The sequence below is a fragment of the Urtica dioica genome, chromosome 3, assembly GCF_054948205.1.
Source record: "Urtica dioica subsp. dioica isolate 48M chromosome 3, U.dioica_male_clone48M_v1_H2, whole genome shotgun sequence".
Lineage (NCBI taxonomy): Eukaryota > Viridiplantae > Streptophyta > Magnoliopsida > Rosales > Urticaceae > Urtica > Urtica dioica.
This window is the reverse complement of record NC_142758.1, coordinates 5,126,834-5,146,508: the sequence shown is the minus strand read 5'-3', so window position 1 is coordinate 5,146,508 and position 19,675 is coordinate 5,126,834. Positions and strand designations below refer to the sequence as shown.

Below are 19,675 nucleotides of genomic sequence, written 5' to 3'. Positions count from 1 at the left end.
CGAAATTATACCCTGAAATAGACAACAGTGTCACGAATATTCTTTTTATTGACTTTTCATTGACGTTGACTATAATATTTATATATAAACACCAATTATCTTTATTCATTCGCGCCATATATGTAATTTATTTAAAAACTAAAAAATAAACAACAGTCTCTTAATCGTGAAGAACACAGAAAGAGGCAAATGGGTAAACATCGATAGTTGATAGTCATCAAAATCGCATATTCGAACAGAGAATCCAGGATTTAGAGTTTCAATTCGAACACGGAATGAAGTCATTTCTTAGGAGGTATGAGTTTTATTATTTAATTTCAATTTAAGGCTATTTTTATTTCAAAATTGAGAATTTGTAAGTTAGGGCACTGATTTAGATTTGATTTGGTTTTTCTTATATAAGAGATAATATCAATGAAAGAGAGATTTGTAACGCTGTTATTCATTTCAGGGTATAATTTCGTCATTTTAGTTAAACAGATGGTATGAACTCGATATTTTTGAAAACCGATGGTTAAACTCGACATTTCACTAAAACACAGGGTATAAATGTGTTATTTTCCTATGATTAAATTTGTTTTTCAGAACTGGATGGTGAATGGAAGCAAATCCCGGGTGTCGAACGATGGGAAAAGTATATAGGTATATAAATAAACTAAAGGTTTTCTACCAATTTTTATTAATCATATCACACATTTATGCATTTTTATTAATCATACCACACATTTATGCATTTTTTAAAACCTATGCCAAAATTTCGAAATTTGAAAATAAAACTTCATTTAGTTTTAGAAAGTACTGTCCGGTTTCAAAAAATTTTGAGTCATTTAAAAAAATTTATGTTCTCAATTGCACAGACTTACGGTCATAGTTGTTACGCAAAAATCAACCCAAGAACTGTAGCTTCGAAATCAACCCAAACTAAGAAACTTAAAAAAATTGAAATTAAAGAAACTCTAAAACTTACAATTGAGAAATATCACAGGTCCGTAAAGTGCGACGATAGCCAACAGCAAACAAAAAGATGGCAACGTGGGAAGGCCGTGCGTGGTGAGATGGGATTGATGGAGAAAAAGCGTGGGACTGCTTTTTTTTACGCTTGCGCGAGTGAGACCAGAGGAGAATGATGAGTGATTTAACTGGGAATAGAGGAGAGAGATTGAATTCATTTTAAAGGTAATTTTGACAAGCCATAAGTTCAAAAGCTTAGGTTTTTTCTAAAGAGACCAAAGTATGACTTGGTTTTCAAACAAAGTACTAGTGTCATTTTTGCTCTTATCACATTTGTAATCCCTCTTATAAAGCTTACATTCAGTCCGATTGGTCCCATCTTTCTCTTTGAAATCCTCCCAACCATTAAACCACAAATAAGACTTTATTTCCCGAAACAACACTTGATGCCGCAGCTTAATTTTTTCGGCCATTACAGATTAAGACTTGAAAAAAATATACAAAACATTAATTAAGTGAATAACATCAACAATATTATAAGACGAGATAATTGCTAAAGGGTCATAAGAAAAATAAAAGATATTGATATACAGTTGTGAATGTGAGTGGGTATCAGACAGACCGATGCTAAGAAAATGTGTCAGGAATATTAGAGTTCCAAACAAGGAAAAATTATATCCAAATATGTTCTAAAATTTATGTTAAATAGACAAATAAATACCCGTTACCATTAGCAATTACCAAAACATTTCAAGTATTACACACACTCGTACAAAACATCAACACCGAAACCGAAGTCACAACATAACAACAGCAACCTTCCATCCACAATAACACTATCCGAGTTGTTAACCAAATACGCAAAATACCAAAAATTATAACACACCAACATAACAGACACCAAATATTATGATCAAAGATTCAAAAACAGTAGAGCCAGATCAAAATTAAAATAAAATAATAAAAAATACCATCGATCGCGAGTGGCGATGATGGTTGGGAAGAACGGTTTGAAACAGAGCAGATCAATGATAAAGATGTGGAGTGATGGTTGCCGAAGGGACGAACGATGAAGTAGAGATGATGGTTCACCGGAGATGAGCATATCTAGGTCAATGGTGAACGAAGGGAGCAAACTAAAGTCCTGTTTAGAAGCTGTTTTACTCGTACACTAGCACAGCTACTTATTTTTTTTTATTTTTTATTTTTCTAATTATGACCCGTCCAGTTCAACTGGGATTTCTAAATTTTGACCATTTATAAACACAAACCAAACGGTTTAAAAACCAACGGACAGCTTCAGTTTTTGGGTTTTCTGCACAGCCGTAGAGAATACTATAATAGGCTTTCCTTAATGTGCAAAGTTTCCAAACCTCAATCAGAATACGCATAAAATTATCCAAGGGTAAATTTAATATCATAGTTAAAATTCTCCCATAAAATACAACCGAGAATTATTCAATTAACAAAATTTTGCAACTTCATGTATAATAAGCCTATATCCTAGTAGAACAAAAACAAAAGCCGTGCTATCTCAGCAGCAATAATACACACAAAATACAAAATGCATAAACACTGCAAAAATTAGGACCACAATTTCATGCCGATCACGGGTTAACAAACTTGACACTTTTCTCGATCGATGATTTCAACTCCGGCATCAAGCTTTCCAGTCCTTTCTTTTTGAAGTCTGAGAGATGACCCAGTCCCAAAACCTCTACTCCATTCTTTCCAAGACGAACCTACAAAAATAACAACGAACACGATTATTCACCAAATGGTCATGAAACTCAAAGCAGGACATTGGACATAAAATATCACCAATTCTGGGTTTGGACACTTATATCACCATTTAATTACGGTATCGTACTATTTCATGAAGAATAAAAAATGGTGATAAAAAGTATCCAAAATAAAGTTGGTGATATTTGCGACCAAATCTTTGTTATTGGTGTTCATTGTCCAACTCCCCAAAAAATAAATCATGCAATCTAATCTGTAGAATTTAGAGAGAGGTTGGGAGAAATTCTCGATGATATTAACGTGATCAAATGATCAGTTTTATACACGTTACAAGATAGGAAAAAAAAAACATAACTACTTGCTAATACTCAGGTAGCTTAACAACCAAGCTATTTATTCTAACAAACCCTAAAGACTAGGAAACAAACTTAACAAGATAACTAATAATAGGATAACCCGGAATTCTATACTCCCCCTAAAGCTCGGTGATAGATGTCGATCAAAGCGAGCTTAGAACAATTTTCCATGAAGGGTTGTCGTGGCAATGGCTTGGTGAGAATGTCTGCCGCTTGGTTTTGAGAAGTGACGTACTGCATGGAGATGATACCTTCTTCGATCTTCTCGCTCAAGAAATGTCAGTCAATTTCAACGGGTTTTGTGCGATCATGTTGAACTGGATCCTTGGCTATACTTATAGCTGATTTATTGTCGCATAGCATCTTCACTGGACCATCAACTTGAACCTTCATATCTTCAAGGAGTTTCTTCAACCAAATTCCTTCACACACCCCGTGAGCTAGTGATCTTAGCTCTGACTCAGCGCTGCTTCTTGAAACCACCGATTGTTTCTTGCTACGCCACGTGACTAGATTCCCCCATACAAATGAACACATGCCTGAGGTTGATCGTGAGTCGGTCTTTAATCCAGCCCAATCCGCGTCAGTGAAAACTTGTACTTCACGGTAGCTGTGTCTCTTGAACATCAATCCCTTTCCTGGTGACGATTTGAGGTATCTGAGGATCCTCATCACAGCTTCTAAGTGTTCCTCAGATGGATCATTCATGAACCGGCTCGCCATGCTTACTGAGAAACTTATATCTGGTCTAGTGTGAGCCAAGTAAATAAGTTTTTAAACAAGTCTTTGGTATTGACCTTTGTCTACTCATGTCTAAGTATTTCTCTTGTTCAACTTTACTATAGGATCCATCGGTGTGTCTGAGGGTTCACAACCTATCATACCTGTTTCTTTGAGTAGGTCGAGGGTGTATTTTCTCTGTGATACAGTGATTCCGAGCTTGGACCGTGCTACTTCCATTCCCAAGAAGTATCTGAGCTCTCTAAGGTCTTTTACCTCAAATTCTATAGCCAAGACTGCCTTGAGCTTTATTATCTCTTCTTGATCATCACCAATGAGGATTATATCATCCACATAGACACTTAGGATCGTGCATTTCCCTTGACTTGAGTGCTTTGTGAACAACGTGTGATCTGCATGGCTCTGAGAGTAATGACAATCTTTGAAGACTTTAGTGAAGCGGCCAAACCAAGCTCTTGGACTTTGTTTGAGTCCGTAGAGGGATTTGTGGAGATGGCATACCGAGTCTTTGGATCTTTTTTCTTCAAATCCTGGAGGCAAGTCCATGTAAACTTCTTCCTCGAGGGTGCCATTGAGGAAAGCATTTTTCACATCTAACTGGAACAATGGCCAGTCCAAGTTAGCTGCGATTGACATTATCACTCAGATTGTGTTCAACTTCGTCACATGTGCAAATGTCTCTTGGTAGTCAATTCCATATGACTGTGTGTATCCTTTAGCAACGAGGCGTGCTTTGTGTCTCTCAATCTAGCCATCTGACTTGTACTTCACGGTAAAGAGCCATCTGCACCCAGCTGTCTTATTCCCTTTAGGCAGTTCAACAATGCTCCATGTCTTGTTCTTCTTGAGTGCCTTGATCTCTTCATTTGCAGCTTGTCTCCACTCATGCCTTGTCATAGCTTCTTGTATCATATCTGGTATGGAGACTTGGTCCATTTGAGTCACAAAGGCTCGGTATTGCGTGGACATATTTCCATAGTAGATGAAATCTTGGATTTGGTAAGGGCCACACGCACGAGTTAGCTTTCTCAAGGCAATCGGAAGATCGAGATCTGTTATACTTTCAGCATTACTAAGCATAGATGATTCAGGACTCATGTTACCTTGATTTGACTCATCTGTTCTCGCTGGGGATTGAGTAGGAGAAGCTTCATGGTGATGCTGAATTGTGTGGACCTCTTGAGGCATATGGTCTGGATGAGGGTCAGGATTGATGGGAGTTTGCTCGGTATAGGGATCCAGAATAGTGTCTATTAGGCTTATTTGGTCAAGGGTTGAGTTAGGATCTTGGTTTTCATGAGGGAGTGAGATCAGATTTTCTCTTGGTCCTTCAGAATTGGCAAAGAAATGCATAGTCTCATGAAAGGTCACGTCATAAGATATATAGATTTTCTTATTTTGAGGTGAGTAACACGTGTATCCCTTTTGTGTAGAGGAGTAGCCAATAAAGACACATTTGATAGACCTAGGGTCAAGCTTACTATGATCATATATGTGAACAAATAGCGAGCACCCAAAGATTTTAGGAGAAATGGTAGATATGAGCCGAGTGGTAGGAAATGACTCATGGAGGATCTCACAAGGGGTTCTAAATTTGAGGACTCTAGAAGGCATCCTATTGATGAGGTAGGTTGCTGTTAAAATGGCTTCCCCCCAAAGGTATTTAGGCACTAGAGATGTGAACATGAGAGACCTAGCAACTTCTAACAAATGTCTATTTTTCCTCTCGGCTATCCCATTTTGTTAAGGTGTCTGAACACATGAACTAAGGTGAATGATGCCATGCATTTGAAAATACTGGTTGAGTTGAGAATTGAAGTAGTCTTTGGCCTTATCTGAGTGAATGATCTGAATATCTGAAGAGAACTGGTTTTTGATCATTTTATGGAATTGGATTATGATTGAACGAGTCTCAGATTTTTCTTTCATAAGGTACATCCAGCTAAGTCTAGTGTGATCATCAATAATGGACAAGAACCACCTAGCCCCATTTACATTTTTTACTCGTGAAGGACCCCAAATGTCACTATGTATGACTGAGAAGGGTTTTGAGGGTATATGTTCCTTAGGGCTATAAGTACTACGAGTATGCTTGGATAATTAACACACATCACACTGAAATAAACTTGTATCTTTATTGATAAAAAAATTTGGAAACATTTTCTTGAGGTACACGAAATTTGGATGACCTAGTCGATAGTGATTCATCATTATATCCCTATCATTTTTAGAGGAGGCTAACTTATTTTGCAGGATTGAAGTTGAGGCTACTTTGTGGGAATCATTGTTGGTCTTGAGGAGATAAAGTCCACCACACATTTCAGCACTGTCAATCGTCATCCCTGATCTCTTTCTCTGAATAGAACAAGACATTTCATAAAAAATGATTAAACAACATGAATCCTTAATCACTTTGTAAACTGATAAGAGATTGCAGTGTAATTTTGGCACATATAAGACAGATCTTAGTGTAAGTTGTGGAGAGACTGTTACTGATCCAATCCCAGCTACTAAAGCCTTTGAACCATCAGCTATAGTGACATACAAGCTCTCATCACTCGGAGTGTAATTGGTGAATAGATTGAGATTGCTGGACATGTGATCCGATGCCCCAGAATCCATGATCCACACACTAGAGAGGTTTGTAGTCACATGGAAGGCTGTTAGGGCTTGAATAGTTGGAATCATAGTACCTCTTTGTGCCATCGAACCAGATGAACTTAATGTAGAGGAATTAGCTGATTGGTTTGCTTTTCTGATGAGGCAGGTGAGCATCTCCAGCTGCTCAGGACTGAATGGACTGGTGGATGCTAAGTTGGCTTGAGTGTCCGATTTTTTTGAGTACCTTGAGGGCTTCAAGTTTGTAGGTTTTCCATGGATCTCCCAACAAGTCTCTCGCGTGTGCCCTGGCTTCATGCAGTGATCACAATAGGGTCGTCCCTTCTTAGCCTTGTTGTAGGGAGCCTTGGCGATGAAGGCTTGTGACTCTTCGTGGGCGATCAAGGCCGAGGCATCGTGACGATTTGGTGATGATGATGAGAGCTGGCTTGTCATCATGAGTTTCCGGCGGCTTTCTTCATGTCTGACCATAGAGAATGCCTCGCGGAGTGATGGTAGTGGCTTGATGCTCAAGATTCTCCCCCTTGCTTCGTCTAGCTCCTTGGTAAGACCTGATAAGAGCTTAAAGACCTGCTTTGTTTCCAGGATTTTGGCGTAGAGGACTGAGTCTTCAGGGCAGCTCCACCTGTGCTGATCATAAACATTAATTATCTGCCAAAGTCTGGTTAGATTGTTATAGTATTGAGTGACTGAGGCATCTCCTTGCTTCAAGTTGTGAAGGAGATTCTCAGTCTCAAATGGCTCAGACGTGTTTTCTGAATCTGAGAATGTGACTCGAGCTGATTCCCAGATTTCTGAGGCAGTTGAGTAGAGAAGGAAATTCTCTCCTATCTCCGGTGTCATGGAGTTGATCAGCCACGACATGACCATGTTGTTCTCGGCCTTCCAGATTCTGTACTTGGGGTCATCTGTCTTCAGTGCCTTGGCTTCTCCGGTGAGGTGGTCGTCTTTGCTGCGACCACAGATGAACATTTGAACAGATTGGGACCATTGGAGGTATTTTTGGCCATTTAGTTTGTGGCTAGTGATAGTGTGCGGCTTTTGGTCGGCAATGGATGAGTTTAGGGTTGGTGTTTCGGAAGAGGAGGCAAGGGTGTGGGGTTGGCCATATTTTGTCATGTTGATCGGATTTTAACACCGCTCTGATACCATGTAGAATTTAGAGAGAGATTGGGAGAAATTCTCGATGATATTAACGTGATCAAATGATCAGTTTTATACACGTTACAAGATAGGAAAAAAACATAACTACTTGCTAATACTCGGGTAGCTTAACAACCAAGCTATATATTCTAACAAACCCTAAAGACTAGGAAACAAACTTAACAAGATAACTAATAATAGGATAACCCGGAATTCTATATAATCAAAGTCCTTAAAAACATTGACATTGGGAGGAAAAGAAAGGTACGTAGTTCTGTCACGGTTGATTGCACGTAAGAGCATTCAACAACATCTGGAACTCTGTTAAGTCCCTTCAGACAAGCAACGGCAAAAAGGGCTCCGAGATATCTTATTATTTCATAAATCTTAAATAAATAATCACGTCCTAATAAAGGTCTTACAAAAAAAAAAGGGCAAACATTCATTAGGAAGAAGCATTTAATCATAAATTCCATAATCTGTAGACTGAAACCTGAAAAAAAAAAAAAAAAATTATTAGAACTCGTAGTCACTGCACCCATAGTAAGAAAAAACAAAAACCACACTTGCGTTGGAAAAACACCAAGGATCATGGTGTCATAATTGTGGATTGTGGAATCGGCGAAGCACATGTGTGATTTAAGGACGGTAGGCTTGGCTTGATGATCAAACGAAATCAATGAAATGGAAAGAGCAACGTCATCGACCCCCTCACAAGCCCCGGGATTGAAGCCTCCTGTTTCGACCACACAAGCCCTCAGCCTCTCAGTCTCTTCCTTGGCTTCCAGCCTGCCGATTTCCCGGTGCCTCCAACATAGCGGCGTGGGTGGAATACCGTTCATGATCGATCGTCGCGCTTGCACCGACTCGCGGCTGTCAATGATTTCCGGAGAAGGTGATAAGACCAAGTCGCCGTCCTTGATGCAGCGCTTGGGATAGGGAGAATGCTTGTGCTCGAACAAATCACGCACCTCCCAAACAGCTCCTTCGATTCCGAAATTGAAGCGGAACGAGCCTTGACAAGTGTTCACGAATAGCTGGCTACCCTCAGCGTAGTAGGAACTCACTTCAACTGATATAGAACCGTTCTTTCGAGGCAAACATTTCGTAAAATCGATCGGGAGATCCGGTACGAGCGACCAGGAGTCCGTTTTGGGATCGTAGAGCTCGAAATCATGCTCGCCCGGCCGAAGGAAGGAAGAAAACACGCAGACGAGGTTGTTGTTGATCAACGCTGCGCGAGGGATCATTTTGGGAAATTTCATTGGGGATATGTCCATCATGTTTTCCTCGAAATACTTCATAGTCCTGTTGGTCGGCGGTAATTCGCAAATGAATGACTTGAGGGACCATTTACCGTGACCCAAACCGCCAAACATATACAGAGTGGAATTTATTACACTGAACGCCATTTCAATCGGGAAATTTTTGCCTATGCAAAGGTCCGCCTCTGTGCGCTTCATAGCATCTATATCTTTCACGTCCTCAAGAGCTGAAAGATCCAACATATAGATATAGTACCGATATTGGCTATGCATCATAGGACGGAGAACGACACATACTTTCTCCGCTGCCATCGCTACTGATCTGCTAGAATGAAAACGAAAAATTGAGGAAAATCGAAAAGGAGATCGGGATTCTTAGGTAACCAAACATTCAGATTTACTAGAATGAATACGACAAATTGTGGAAATTCGAAAAGGAGATCGGGATTCTTGCCTTCGAACTCCCGAGGGAGAGCAGAGAATCGATCGATATTAGGGCTGTTTTACCATTAAATTTTGTAAATCCTATCAATATACATCCTTCCGTCTGATTTTTTTGCTTTGGCCGTCGTGTTTTTGAACACGTGCTAATCACGTGATGCATAGTATAAGGGCAATACAGTATAAAAAAAAAAAAAAAAAAAAAAAAAAACACACATGGAGATTCGATTCAATTCAGGAAACGGAACCTTAAAAAAAAAAAAGTCCAGCGATTATATAACCCAATAAAACTTAAACTTTTGCAAAATAACTATAGTTTGCAAACTAAGAGCAAAATAACCCAAATTTCCAAAAAGCCCAATTATACCATCGGCCCAATAACGATTCTGAACCCTAATTCTTCTCAAGCTATTCTGAACCCTAATTCTCCCCGACTCTCTCTCCTCCGCCGTGCCGATGCTCATGCGCCGGAAGGAGGTCAAGGACTACGGCACCGCCAAGTCCATCGAGGGACACTTTTCCGCCGGAGAGACCTGCCTCGTCGTCGAGGACCTCGTCACCAGCGGCGCCTCCGTCCTCGAGACCGTCGCGCCTCTCCGCGCCGCCGGGATCGTTGTCTGCGATGCATGGAAGAGAATCGGAGGGTGACTGTTTCGGCTCCGGCGGCGACTCCGACGAAGGCGTGGAGGTTCGGATTGGTCTGGATAGTGGATTCGGCGAGAGAAGCTGTGGTCTGGATCGTGGATTCGGCGAGAGAAGCTATGGTTAATCTTTAGCTTGTTTGAATTTTGTTGTGGTGGATTGTAGTTTTATAACCTAAGATTAAATTTAATGAAGGGAGATTAATCAACGAATCTGGATTGATATTAGATTGTGGAAATTGATCAGCTTATTGATTAAAGATTAACATGGATTAATTAATTTTTTCTTATTGTTGGTACGAAATCAATCAATGGATTAATATTACTGAAGCTTGGATTAATTTCATTGGAAGATTAATCCAGGCTGGACTAAAATTAATCCTACCTTAAACTCATGAAAAATATGAACAAAATTAATCTTGTCAATCTATTCCAAATATTCTGAATTAAACTACAATGTCAAACAGTTTTCACAGCCTAAACATTCCTAAACACTAAAATAAACAAGATGACACTTCATTGATAGCATGTTTATAACATGGATTAATTTCATTGAAAGATTAATCCAGACTGGATTAAAATTAATCTTACCTTAAACTCATGAAAAATATGAACAAAATTAATCCTGCCAATCTATTCCAAATATTCTGAATTAAACTACAATGTCAAACAGTTTTCACAGCCTAAACATTCATAAACACTAAAATAAACAAGATGAATTCATTCGAAGAACGCATCCTCTTCTTCTGAGGCCTACCGGGAAGAGTCTTGAGCTTAGGCGGTTTGATAACGCTTATATCACCCGCACGAACCAATGAGGCCTGATTCTCGTTTACAGGATAGACGCATCTGGAATAAGTCGACCACCTCGAAAAGCGTCTATAAAACAAAATCGTCTGCACTTCGTCTTCCTCGTTTCAACAGCCAATTTTTTTTAAAAAACCAGTCCCTCTCTCTCTCTGCCACCTCCGCCGCGCTCCGCCGCCGCCAGCAGCTCCTCCACCAAGCCGCGTGCGCCACCAGCCACGCTCCGCCGCCGCCAGCAGCTCCTCCACCAAACCACGCGCGCCACCAGCCACGCTCCACCGCTGGTGGGACCTCCGCCGCCGCCGCGCTCCGCCGCCGCCAGCAGCTCCTCGGCCACCAAACCGGTATTCCTCTCTCTCCCGCTCACTGAATTCGCTCCCTCTCTGCCTCGCTCTCTCTCTTAGTGTTTCTCTCCCTCTCTCACAGCCTCGATCGTCGTCCCGTGCCTCCGGACCTCGCCCTGTGCTCAGCCCCGGCCCCGCTTAAGGTGAAAAATTATTTATTTCTAACTTTCTAATTTTCTGATAATTTTTTTTTTATCGAAACTAGTTAATCCAAAGATCCGCAAGATAAATATTATTTTTTATCAACAAAAATTTATTGTAACTAGCAAATTTTCAAGTTTTTTTCTCATTAAGATGCCATGAATTTAGCTCTCTCTATACATTATATCCGTTGGTATCGAATTTTGTGGTATACCAATATGGTTAATGATTTCTCCATTATCATATACATATTAGTCTCATTATTTCAATGCATGAGTGAGATATATAAAATTTATATTTTTATTTTTTGTATTTACCCCGAAATCATATTGGCTATATTATATTATTCTCATTGTCCAAATAATAAAAAGGGAAATGGCCGGATGTAGTAGTGTTTGTAATGATTTGGACCAAAATGTAGAGTTTCTTGTTTTGGACACTTTTAGTAGTTGTTGAAGTGAGCAAGTACATATTTGCCCTTGAGTTAATTTTTTGTTTTGAAAATACCCATTTCCCAAATACCGAGTATATCAAAATCAAAACGAAATTGAAACCCATTTTCATCTCCTTCTTCGCGCGTATCTAAAACCCTCACCCAGTTCGCCTAAATCGCCGGGTGCCCTACCCCACGTCGCCGAAATCCCGGGATCTGTCACCCACGTCGCCGAAATCGCCGGGGCCGTTTCTAATCTCTCCTAAAAATCTCAAGTTTGTTGCTCATTATTCTTTCAAATCTCTACGAATCCCATTTTTTGAAACCCAAAATCGCAGAAAATGACGGCCAAAAAACGCGCGCCGGTTCGGAAGAGTCCGAGGACGATGAAGAAAGCTCCGGCGCCGCTGAAGAAAAATCTTTCTCCGGCCAAGAAGCCAACAAAGTCTCGAGTGAAGAAACCAAAACCGGTCATTGACTCACCGGCGTCAAATTCAGATGAGACATCGCAATTTCAACTCAGAAAACGAAAACCAACTGTAAATGAGGTAAATTTCTTCACTTTGAGTGTTTTGGGTAACTTTTTTATGCCATGCAAAACTGAATTTGGGTTATTATTTAGATTTCGTTGATCTACATTTTCTGTGTTTTGAAAACTGCATAGGTTATAATTTCTGTAATTGTAGACATTTAAAGCTATAGTTCATAGAATTGTATATGTTTATGTCTACAATTTCACACCATTTTGTTGTTGTAGACTATTTTTCGACATCTACAATAGCTGTAATTGTAGACTTTTATTTCTAGAATTTTTGTGAATGTAGCCATTTATATGAACTGTAGATGTAAATGGCTACAGTCATCAGAATTGTAGACATAAAGGTATACAATTTCAGAAATCGTAGACTCTTTTTTGTATGAGTACTGTTTGTGTAGATATAAGTCTGGTGATATGTGTAGATTTTCATGTTTTTTTCTTCACTTATGAAGTAAATTTCTTCACTTTGAGCGTTTGGGGTAACTTTTTTATAGCATGCAAAGATGAGTTTAGGTTATTATTCATGTGATTGTAGAATGTTTGATCTACATTTATAGTGTTTTAAAAACTTAATAGGTTATAAATTCTGTAGTTGTAAACATTTATAGCTATAGTCACTAGAATTGTAGATGTTTATGTCTATAGTTTCACACCATTTTGTTGTTGTAGACTATTTTTTTCGACATCTAAAATTTCTGGAATTGTATAGTTTTATGTCTAGAATTTTTGTGAATGTAGCCATTTATATAGCTATTTATATGAACTGTAGATATAAATGGCTACAGTCACGCGAACTGTAGACATAAAAGTCTATAATTTCAGAAATTGTAGACATAATAGTCTACAATTCCAGACATTGTAGACATAACAGTCTACAATTCTGGAAATTATAGACATAACAGTCTACAATTTCAGAAATTGTAGACTGGTTTTTGTATGAGCACTTTTGTGTAGATATAATTCTGGTGATATGAGGAGTGTTTGTGTAGATTTTCATGTTTTTTTCTTGGCATATGCAGGGATTTCTGAGGTTTGTTGCCGAAGAACAGATTGTCGACCATAATTTCAGCTTCTTCGGCGCATTGGACAAGTTTGAGGAGACGATGGCCATGTCTCCTGAGGAGAAGGAGTTGTTTAGTGCGTCATGTTTCGGCCAGTTCCTTGATCATCCAAAAATCACCAAATCATCTAAGATTATTAATCACCTGTTGATGAGGGTTGGTGATTTTGAGGGGGTCGAGTCAGATGACGCGATCTACATAGAGATTGGTGGGGAACCGAGACCTTTTACAGCAAAGCAGTTCGCGGAGATAACTGGTCTTCGCTACGTCGATGACTACAGCCCCTGTGACGTGGAGATTACCGATGTGGAAGGTAGCTTGTTCAAAGAAATCTTCCTTGGAGGCGTCGTGAAGAATCGGGGAGTGTTGACGTCAATGCTAAGTAAAAGCAAGTCTTGGGAGAACACTCAAAAGCGAGTGAAGTTGTTACTACTTCACTTCCTGACGAACATTCTCCTCGCCGCTCCGGCTCACACCCCGATACAAAACATGTCTTGGGCAATGCTTGTCGAGGACTTGGATGAATTCAACAAACATCCATGGGGGAACGTGGCGTGGAATTTCTTCCACGGACAGGTGCGGAAGTATGTTATGAAGATGGCCTCCAAGGCGGAGTCGAAGCAAAAAATCAACTTCCCGGGTTTCGTCTACCCGCTTCAAGTCTGGGCGTACGAGTGCCTGCCTGTGCTGACTGCTCTAAAGCTCTGCCAACAAGTGTCTGAAACCGCCGTACCACTTATGCGGCGGTGGAAAACAAATGCGCATGTCTTGGATTCAAGACTGAAGGAGATTAATTTCCAGGATGTAGAATTCAGACCACTTGGCGCTGAGGTTGAGGATATACTCCCTCAGAAGAAGAAGCAGAAGTTTAAGCAGAATCATGTACTTTCCCTCGCGTCCACCTCCACCTCGAGGTCCAACAATGATGATTCACGGGTGAGTACATTACCTTCCTATATATCTACAATAACCACTACTGTAGATATTCAGGTCTACAATTTGTACCAATTGTAGACGTAAATGTCTACAATCAGTTCAATTGTAGACGTCAATGTCTACATTCATAAATTGTAGACGTAATTGTCTACAATCAGTTGTATTGTAAACGTCAATGTATACACTGTTTTGATATATTGTCCATTTTCTAACCTTACAGACCCAACTTAAGCTCATAGAGCTGGAAGATTCAATCCTTCAGTTGAAGGCTGAATGGACAGGGTTTAAGGCCGCCAATGAAGTTTTCAAGAACGAGATTAGGGGAATTGTCAAAGCTCTCTCGGCGAAGATTGATCCACAGCCGGAGAAGAACAACAACAAGGAAGCACAAAGTGAAACAGAGACGGGGACAGAAAGTGAAACCGAGTCCGAGACCGAGTCCGATGGTGATGGTAAGCCAGACAACAAGCCAGATGCCACACCAGTGAAGGAAACGGTCGTTGAAAAAAAAAATGAAAGTGAGAGTGAATATGAAACTGACTCTGATGATGAATCAGAGACAGAAGAAGACGAAGAAAAAAACAAGGTAAATTACTGACTGAAATTGTAGACCTATACGTTTACACTTTCTGAAATTGTAGACTTTTAAGTCTACAATTACTAAAACTGTAGACTTAGAAGTATACAATTTCAGAAATTGTAGACCTATAAGTATACAATTTCAGAAATTGTAGACCTATAAGTATACAATAAATGAAATTGTAGACTTAAAAGTCTACAATTACTGAAATTGTAGACTTATAAGTACACAATGACTGCAATCGTAGAATGGATTTTAAGTAGACAATAATTGATATTGTAGACTGTTTGAACTTGTTGATTGTTTGTCTAGGGAAAAGAGGAAAAGGAAGAGGAAAAGAAAGATGAGAAGGAAGAAGAAGAGAAGACAGAAGAAGAAGAAAACAACAAGGTAAATTACTGACTGAAATTGTAGACTTACACTTTCTACAATAGTAGACTTTTAAGTCTACAATTACTGACACTGTAGACCTAGAAGTATACAATTTCTGAAATTGTAGACTTCAAAGTCTACAATTACAGAAATTGTAGACTTATAAGTACACAATGACTGCAATCGTAGAATTGATTTTAAGTAGACAATAACTGATATTGTAGACTGTTTGAACTTGTTGATTGTTTGTATAGGGAAAAGAGGAAAAGGAAGAGGAAGAGAAGACAGAAGAAGAAGAAAACAACGACGGGGACAAGCCCGACGACAACGACGGGGACAAACCCGACGAAAACGACGGGGACAAGCCCGAAGGGGACAAGCCCGACGGAGACAAGCCCGAAGGGGACAAGCCCGAAGGGGACAAGCCCGAAGGGGACAAGCCCGACGGGGACAAGCCCGACGGAGACAAGCCCGAAGGGGACAAGCCCGAAGGGGACAAGCCCGAAGGGGACAAGCCCGACGGGGACAAGCCCGACGGAGACAAGCCCGACGGAGACAAGCCCGAAGGGGACAAGCCCGAAGGGGACAAGCCCGATGGGGACAAGCCCGACGGAGACAAGCCCGATGGGGACAACCCCGAAGGGACGAATGAAGACAAGAAAGAAGACCAAGTTGGTCAAGAAGAGTATGTACTTCCGTGTTTTTCTGAAACGGAATCAGAAAAAAGAGAAAGGTTGGACCGTCAAGAAAAACTACTTGAGGAAGAGGCATGGGATGATAGCCAACCATGGTTTTATGGTACGGTTCCAGAAGGCAAAACTAGAGCGCAAATTGAGGAAGAGTTGTATGCCGCAAAGAAGTTGGCAGAACAACATATTATCATTGAGGACTTACCTCAAATTGAGGATGAGTTGTATGCCGCAAAGAAGTTGGCAGAACAACATATTATCATTGAGGACTCACCTCAAATTGAGGATGAGTTGTGTGCCGCAAAGACGCCGAAAGAGAAACAAATTCTCATTGTCGACTCACCTCAAAAACCGAGAAGTAGAGTACCTCCGAAAAGGTACATTTATACATAAATTGTAGTCAGTTATACAATCAATTGTAGTCATTTATACAATCAATTGTAGACATTCGTGAAATTGTAGACATTCATGACATTGTAGACATACATGAAATTGTAGACATACATGAAATTGTAGACATTCGTAAAATTGTAGACATACCTGAAATTGTAGACATGTATGTTTACAGTTTAGAACAGTGTAAATAGATTTTTGACATAGTTATTTGTTTGATTTGACAGGTTTACACCGACTTCGATGCCACGACCATACGTTAAGTTCACGAAAGATCAGAAACGACCCGCAAAGATCCCGCTATCTGGTATTTTCATTGTGCCAACAGATGAAGAGACTACAATCATGGAAAAGTGGATTGGGGTTGGGTTTCGAAAAAATTACAAATCATTGCCGCCCGGTTCCGCAGTTTACAAGAAGGAGAGTGAGGGCTTGCCGGGAAATTGGAACTTTAACGTACAGGTCGTCACAAGCAAAACCTTCTTTTATACCCTCTGGACACCGGCGGCATGGCTGAGTGACGAGGTGAGTGTAATTATAGTGTGACATATTTGTACAGTTATACATCAATTGTAGGCTTATATGTCGTCATGATTCTGCGTTGTTGTTCGTCATGATATCGTACCTGTTTTCACGAAAACAAGATCGTGCCCACCTTTGATACCCAACCTCCTTCTCCAGGTATGGGCGTATTTCTGGATTTTCAGAGTCCAACATACACATGTACTTCTCAAATTCCGGCTGAGTGTACGCCTTTGCTGCGGCGTAAAATTTCCACTTCACTTGCTTTGTTATGCTCCCTTTGAATGTGGTCTTCAAGTTACCAAGCAAATGATGTACGCAAAAACCGTGTTCACGGGTTGGATACACCTCCTTGACTGCATTAACTATTCCTTGGTGCCTATCAGATACAATTACCGTATGCTCCCTATCCCCAATAGCGTCCTTCACCTTTCTCAAGAAGTAAATCCAAGTCTCATTAGATTCATTAGAACCATGAAAGAAGGCGAGTGGAAATATTTGTTCATTTCCGTCCATGGCACACGCTGTATACAAAGTTCCTTTGTAATAGTTCTTCAAGAAAGTTGCATCAACAATGATAATAGGCCTGCAATACTTCCAACCCCTCCTCCACGGGCTAAGTGACATGAAGAAGCTAACGAACTGATTATTCGACCCCGTAGTGACAAGGTCAAAGAGAGAACCTGGATTTTTAGTCTCGATCATGTACATCAACTTAGGTAGGAACGCGTAGGACTCTGCTTCGGTGCCGTAAAGGGACTTAAGAGCTTTTCCTCTCGACCGCCACGCTTTTTTGTATGACATACGAACTCCGTAATCCATTTGCATGTAATTAATGATCTCCTTTGGTTTACACAATCCCAACGTCGGATCTATGCACTTGTGCTTCACAACCTCTCCCACTACTTTGGATGTGGCTTGAGGATGATATCCTTGTCTTTCATTTATAGGACAAATATGTTCACTCTCAAACCTGAATAAGAAAATTCCAAATTAAACATTACTTTCAATTTATATGTATAATTGTAATAAAAACTCTCATAAACTGTAGACTTATAAGTCTACAATTAACGATAATTGTAGAGATATATGTCTACAGTTTCAGTAACTGTGTACTTATAATATCTACAATTGTTTTCAATTATAGAATTGCAAGTCTATAATTTATGTAAACTGTAGACTTGCATGTCTACTCATGGAGTAGTTTGTAGACATGTAAACTAACAATTATTCTATTATGGCAACCTAATAATTACCTTTTAATCCTAAAAATCGGAGAGCTGGGAATTCTAACTGCTCGAACACTCCATTTACAATGCTCTCCCGGACAAACTACATGGAGACATTCTTTAGATGAATACTTTGTCCGAAACGTACAGTGTTTGTTAATGGCATACAAACTCAATTGTTTTTGCAACACCAATTTGCTAGCATACATTCCATGAAGCTTGAGTGTCACAGGGGAATTGATATCCAGCACTTGCTCATCGCTACTTGGATGAGGAGGAGGAGGATGAGCGGACTGCCTACGTGGAGGAGGCGGAGGATGGGACTCTCTACATGGAGGAGGCGGAGTAGGAGGAGTCTGTCTAGGTGGTCGAGGAGGGGATTCTCTACATTCTTCCGTTGCATCGTAGAAAGTATTCATGTCCTCAAGTCCCTGCGTTGGCTCAACCGTGTTAGGAGTTGATCTAAATCCTGGAGAAACTACGCTATCCCACGCTGCCTCATGCCCTTCCCGTGGCTCTTCAGATATTTCCAAAATCATATGAAATCTTCCGACGTCAGGTATCGTTTTCCTCAAATACAAATAAGCTTTCAATTGACCGTTGTCTTTAATCTCAACAGGTTTACATGCACCGTCAATCAAGTACTTCAAACCGATCCTGTGAGTTGATGGGGAAAGGCCAAGCTCCGCGAACAAAATCTGCATCAAACTAGGGTAGTTCACCGAAGACGACACCATAATACCCAAATTTCCTCCCTCGACGTATACTGTGGGTTCGACCCATGTACCACTGTGTTTCAAAAATATATATATTTCGGACATTCCTGCATAGGAGAAACGCATATCTGATTTTGTTATTATCATGTATGAAAAAAATTAAATGTCTACAATGAGAATATTTGTAGAAATGTATATCTACAATTACACCAATGAAGTGTAATTGTAGATATACTGTCTACAATTATTGTAATTGTAGATATACTGTCTACAACTGTAGACATACAGGTCTACACCTTCAGCTGTTGTAGACTAATACGTCTACAACAACGGAAGTTGTAGACCTATATGTCTACAATTACAACATGTCTACAGTCTACAATTTTAGAGACTGTAGACATGTATGTCTACAATTCAAGAACGCGAAAAACAATGAAGAACAACACACAAACAAACCCAGCAACAAACAACACAGAGACGGCGGGTAATGGCACCAACAAACCCAGAACGACACAGACCTAAAACCCAGACAAACGCACGAAAACAAAGATGAACGACGAAAAAGAAGCTTTCTTTTAAGATGCACGATAATGACGTTGAACAAACATGAATCCGAAACCCATAAACTCAAAAACCCCACGACGATGAACGAAAGCCCAGAAACAAAAAGAGAGGAGAGAAGACGACGAAGACGATGAACGAAAGAAGCTTACTTTTAGACGAGGACGAGGTGGCCGGAGAGCTGAGCTTCACTTCATAGACACGCAGCTCATGGAGGATCATGACAGGGAGATGAAACGTCCTTCACACGCAGAGAAAAAAAAAGAGAGGAGAGAGAGAGCTGTACATGGCACAATAAACAAGACCGTATGAGAAGTCTTATACAGCAAGTTTTGGTTTGGGGGTTTGAATGAACAAAATTACAAATTCAAGGGTAAACCCGGTATCAAACTATTATCTCTCCTCAAAACACTACTAAAAGTGTCCAAAAACAAGGTACCCTATATTTTGGTC

General features: G+C 40.1%; 4 protein-coding genes across 5 annotated transcripts; all 4 read right to left on the bottom strand.

Moving 5' to 3' along the window:
* Positions 1-3,329: 3,329 nt before the first annotated feature.
* On the bottom strand, positions 3,330-3,773 carry LOC149402200 (secreted RxLR effector protein 161-like). Its single transcript, XM_089608262.1, has one exon. The coding sequence runs from the start codon at positions 3,771-3,773 to the stop codon at positions 3,330-3,332; it is 444 nt and encodes a 147-aa protein (XP_089464388.1).
* A 2,347-nt stretch (positions 3,774-6,120) lies between these two features.
* On the bottom strand, positions 6,121-7,382 carry LOC149402199 (uncharacterized). The gene is made up of 2 exons (XM_089608261.1): positions 6,317-7,382; positions 6,121-6,146 (listed from the first exon to the last, which is right to left on the bottom strand). The coding sequence occupies exons 1-2, from the start codon at positions 7,380-7,382 to the stop codon at positions 6,121-6,123; spliced, it is 1,092 nt and encodes a 363-aa protein (XP_089464387.1).
* Positions 7,383-7,588: 206 nt separating this feature from the next.
* On the bottom strand, positions 7,589-9,385 carry LOC149402198 (uncharacterized). Of its 2 annotated transcripts, none has more exons than XM_089608780.1 (2): positions 8,120-9,385; positions 7,589-8,046 (listed from the first exon to the last, which is right to left on the bottom strand). In XM_089608780.1, exons 1-2 carry the CDS (start codon positions 9,128-9,130, stop codon positions 8,017-8,019), a joined length of 1,041 nt encoding a protein of 346 aa, XP_089464906.1. In that variant the 5' UTR covers positions 9,131-9,385; the 3' UTR covers positions 7,589-8,016. The 2 variants fall into 2 exon arrangements, with proteins under 2 accessions (XP_089464906.1, XP_089464904.1); XM_089608778.1 differs by having other exon boundaries at positions 8,124-9,385.
* A 7,397-nt stretch (positions 9,386-16,782) lies between these two features.
* LOC149402197 (uncharacterized) lies at positions 16,783-19,675 on the bottom strand. The gene is made up of 4 exons (XM_089608260.1): positions 19,662-19,675; positions 19,375-19,502; positions 17,973-18,768; positions 16,783-17,689 (listed from the first exon to the last, which is right to left on the bottom strand). Exons 2-4 carry the CDS (start codon positions 19,442-19,444, stop codon positions 16,783-16,785), a joined length of 1,773 nt encoding a protein of 590 aa, XP_089464386.1. The 5' UTR covers positions 19,445-19,502; positions 19,662-19,675.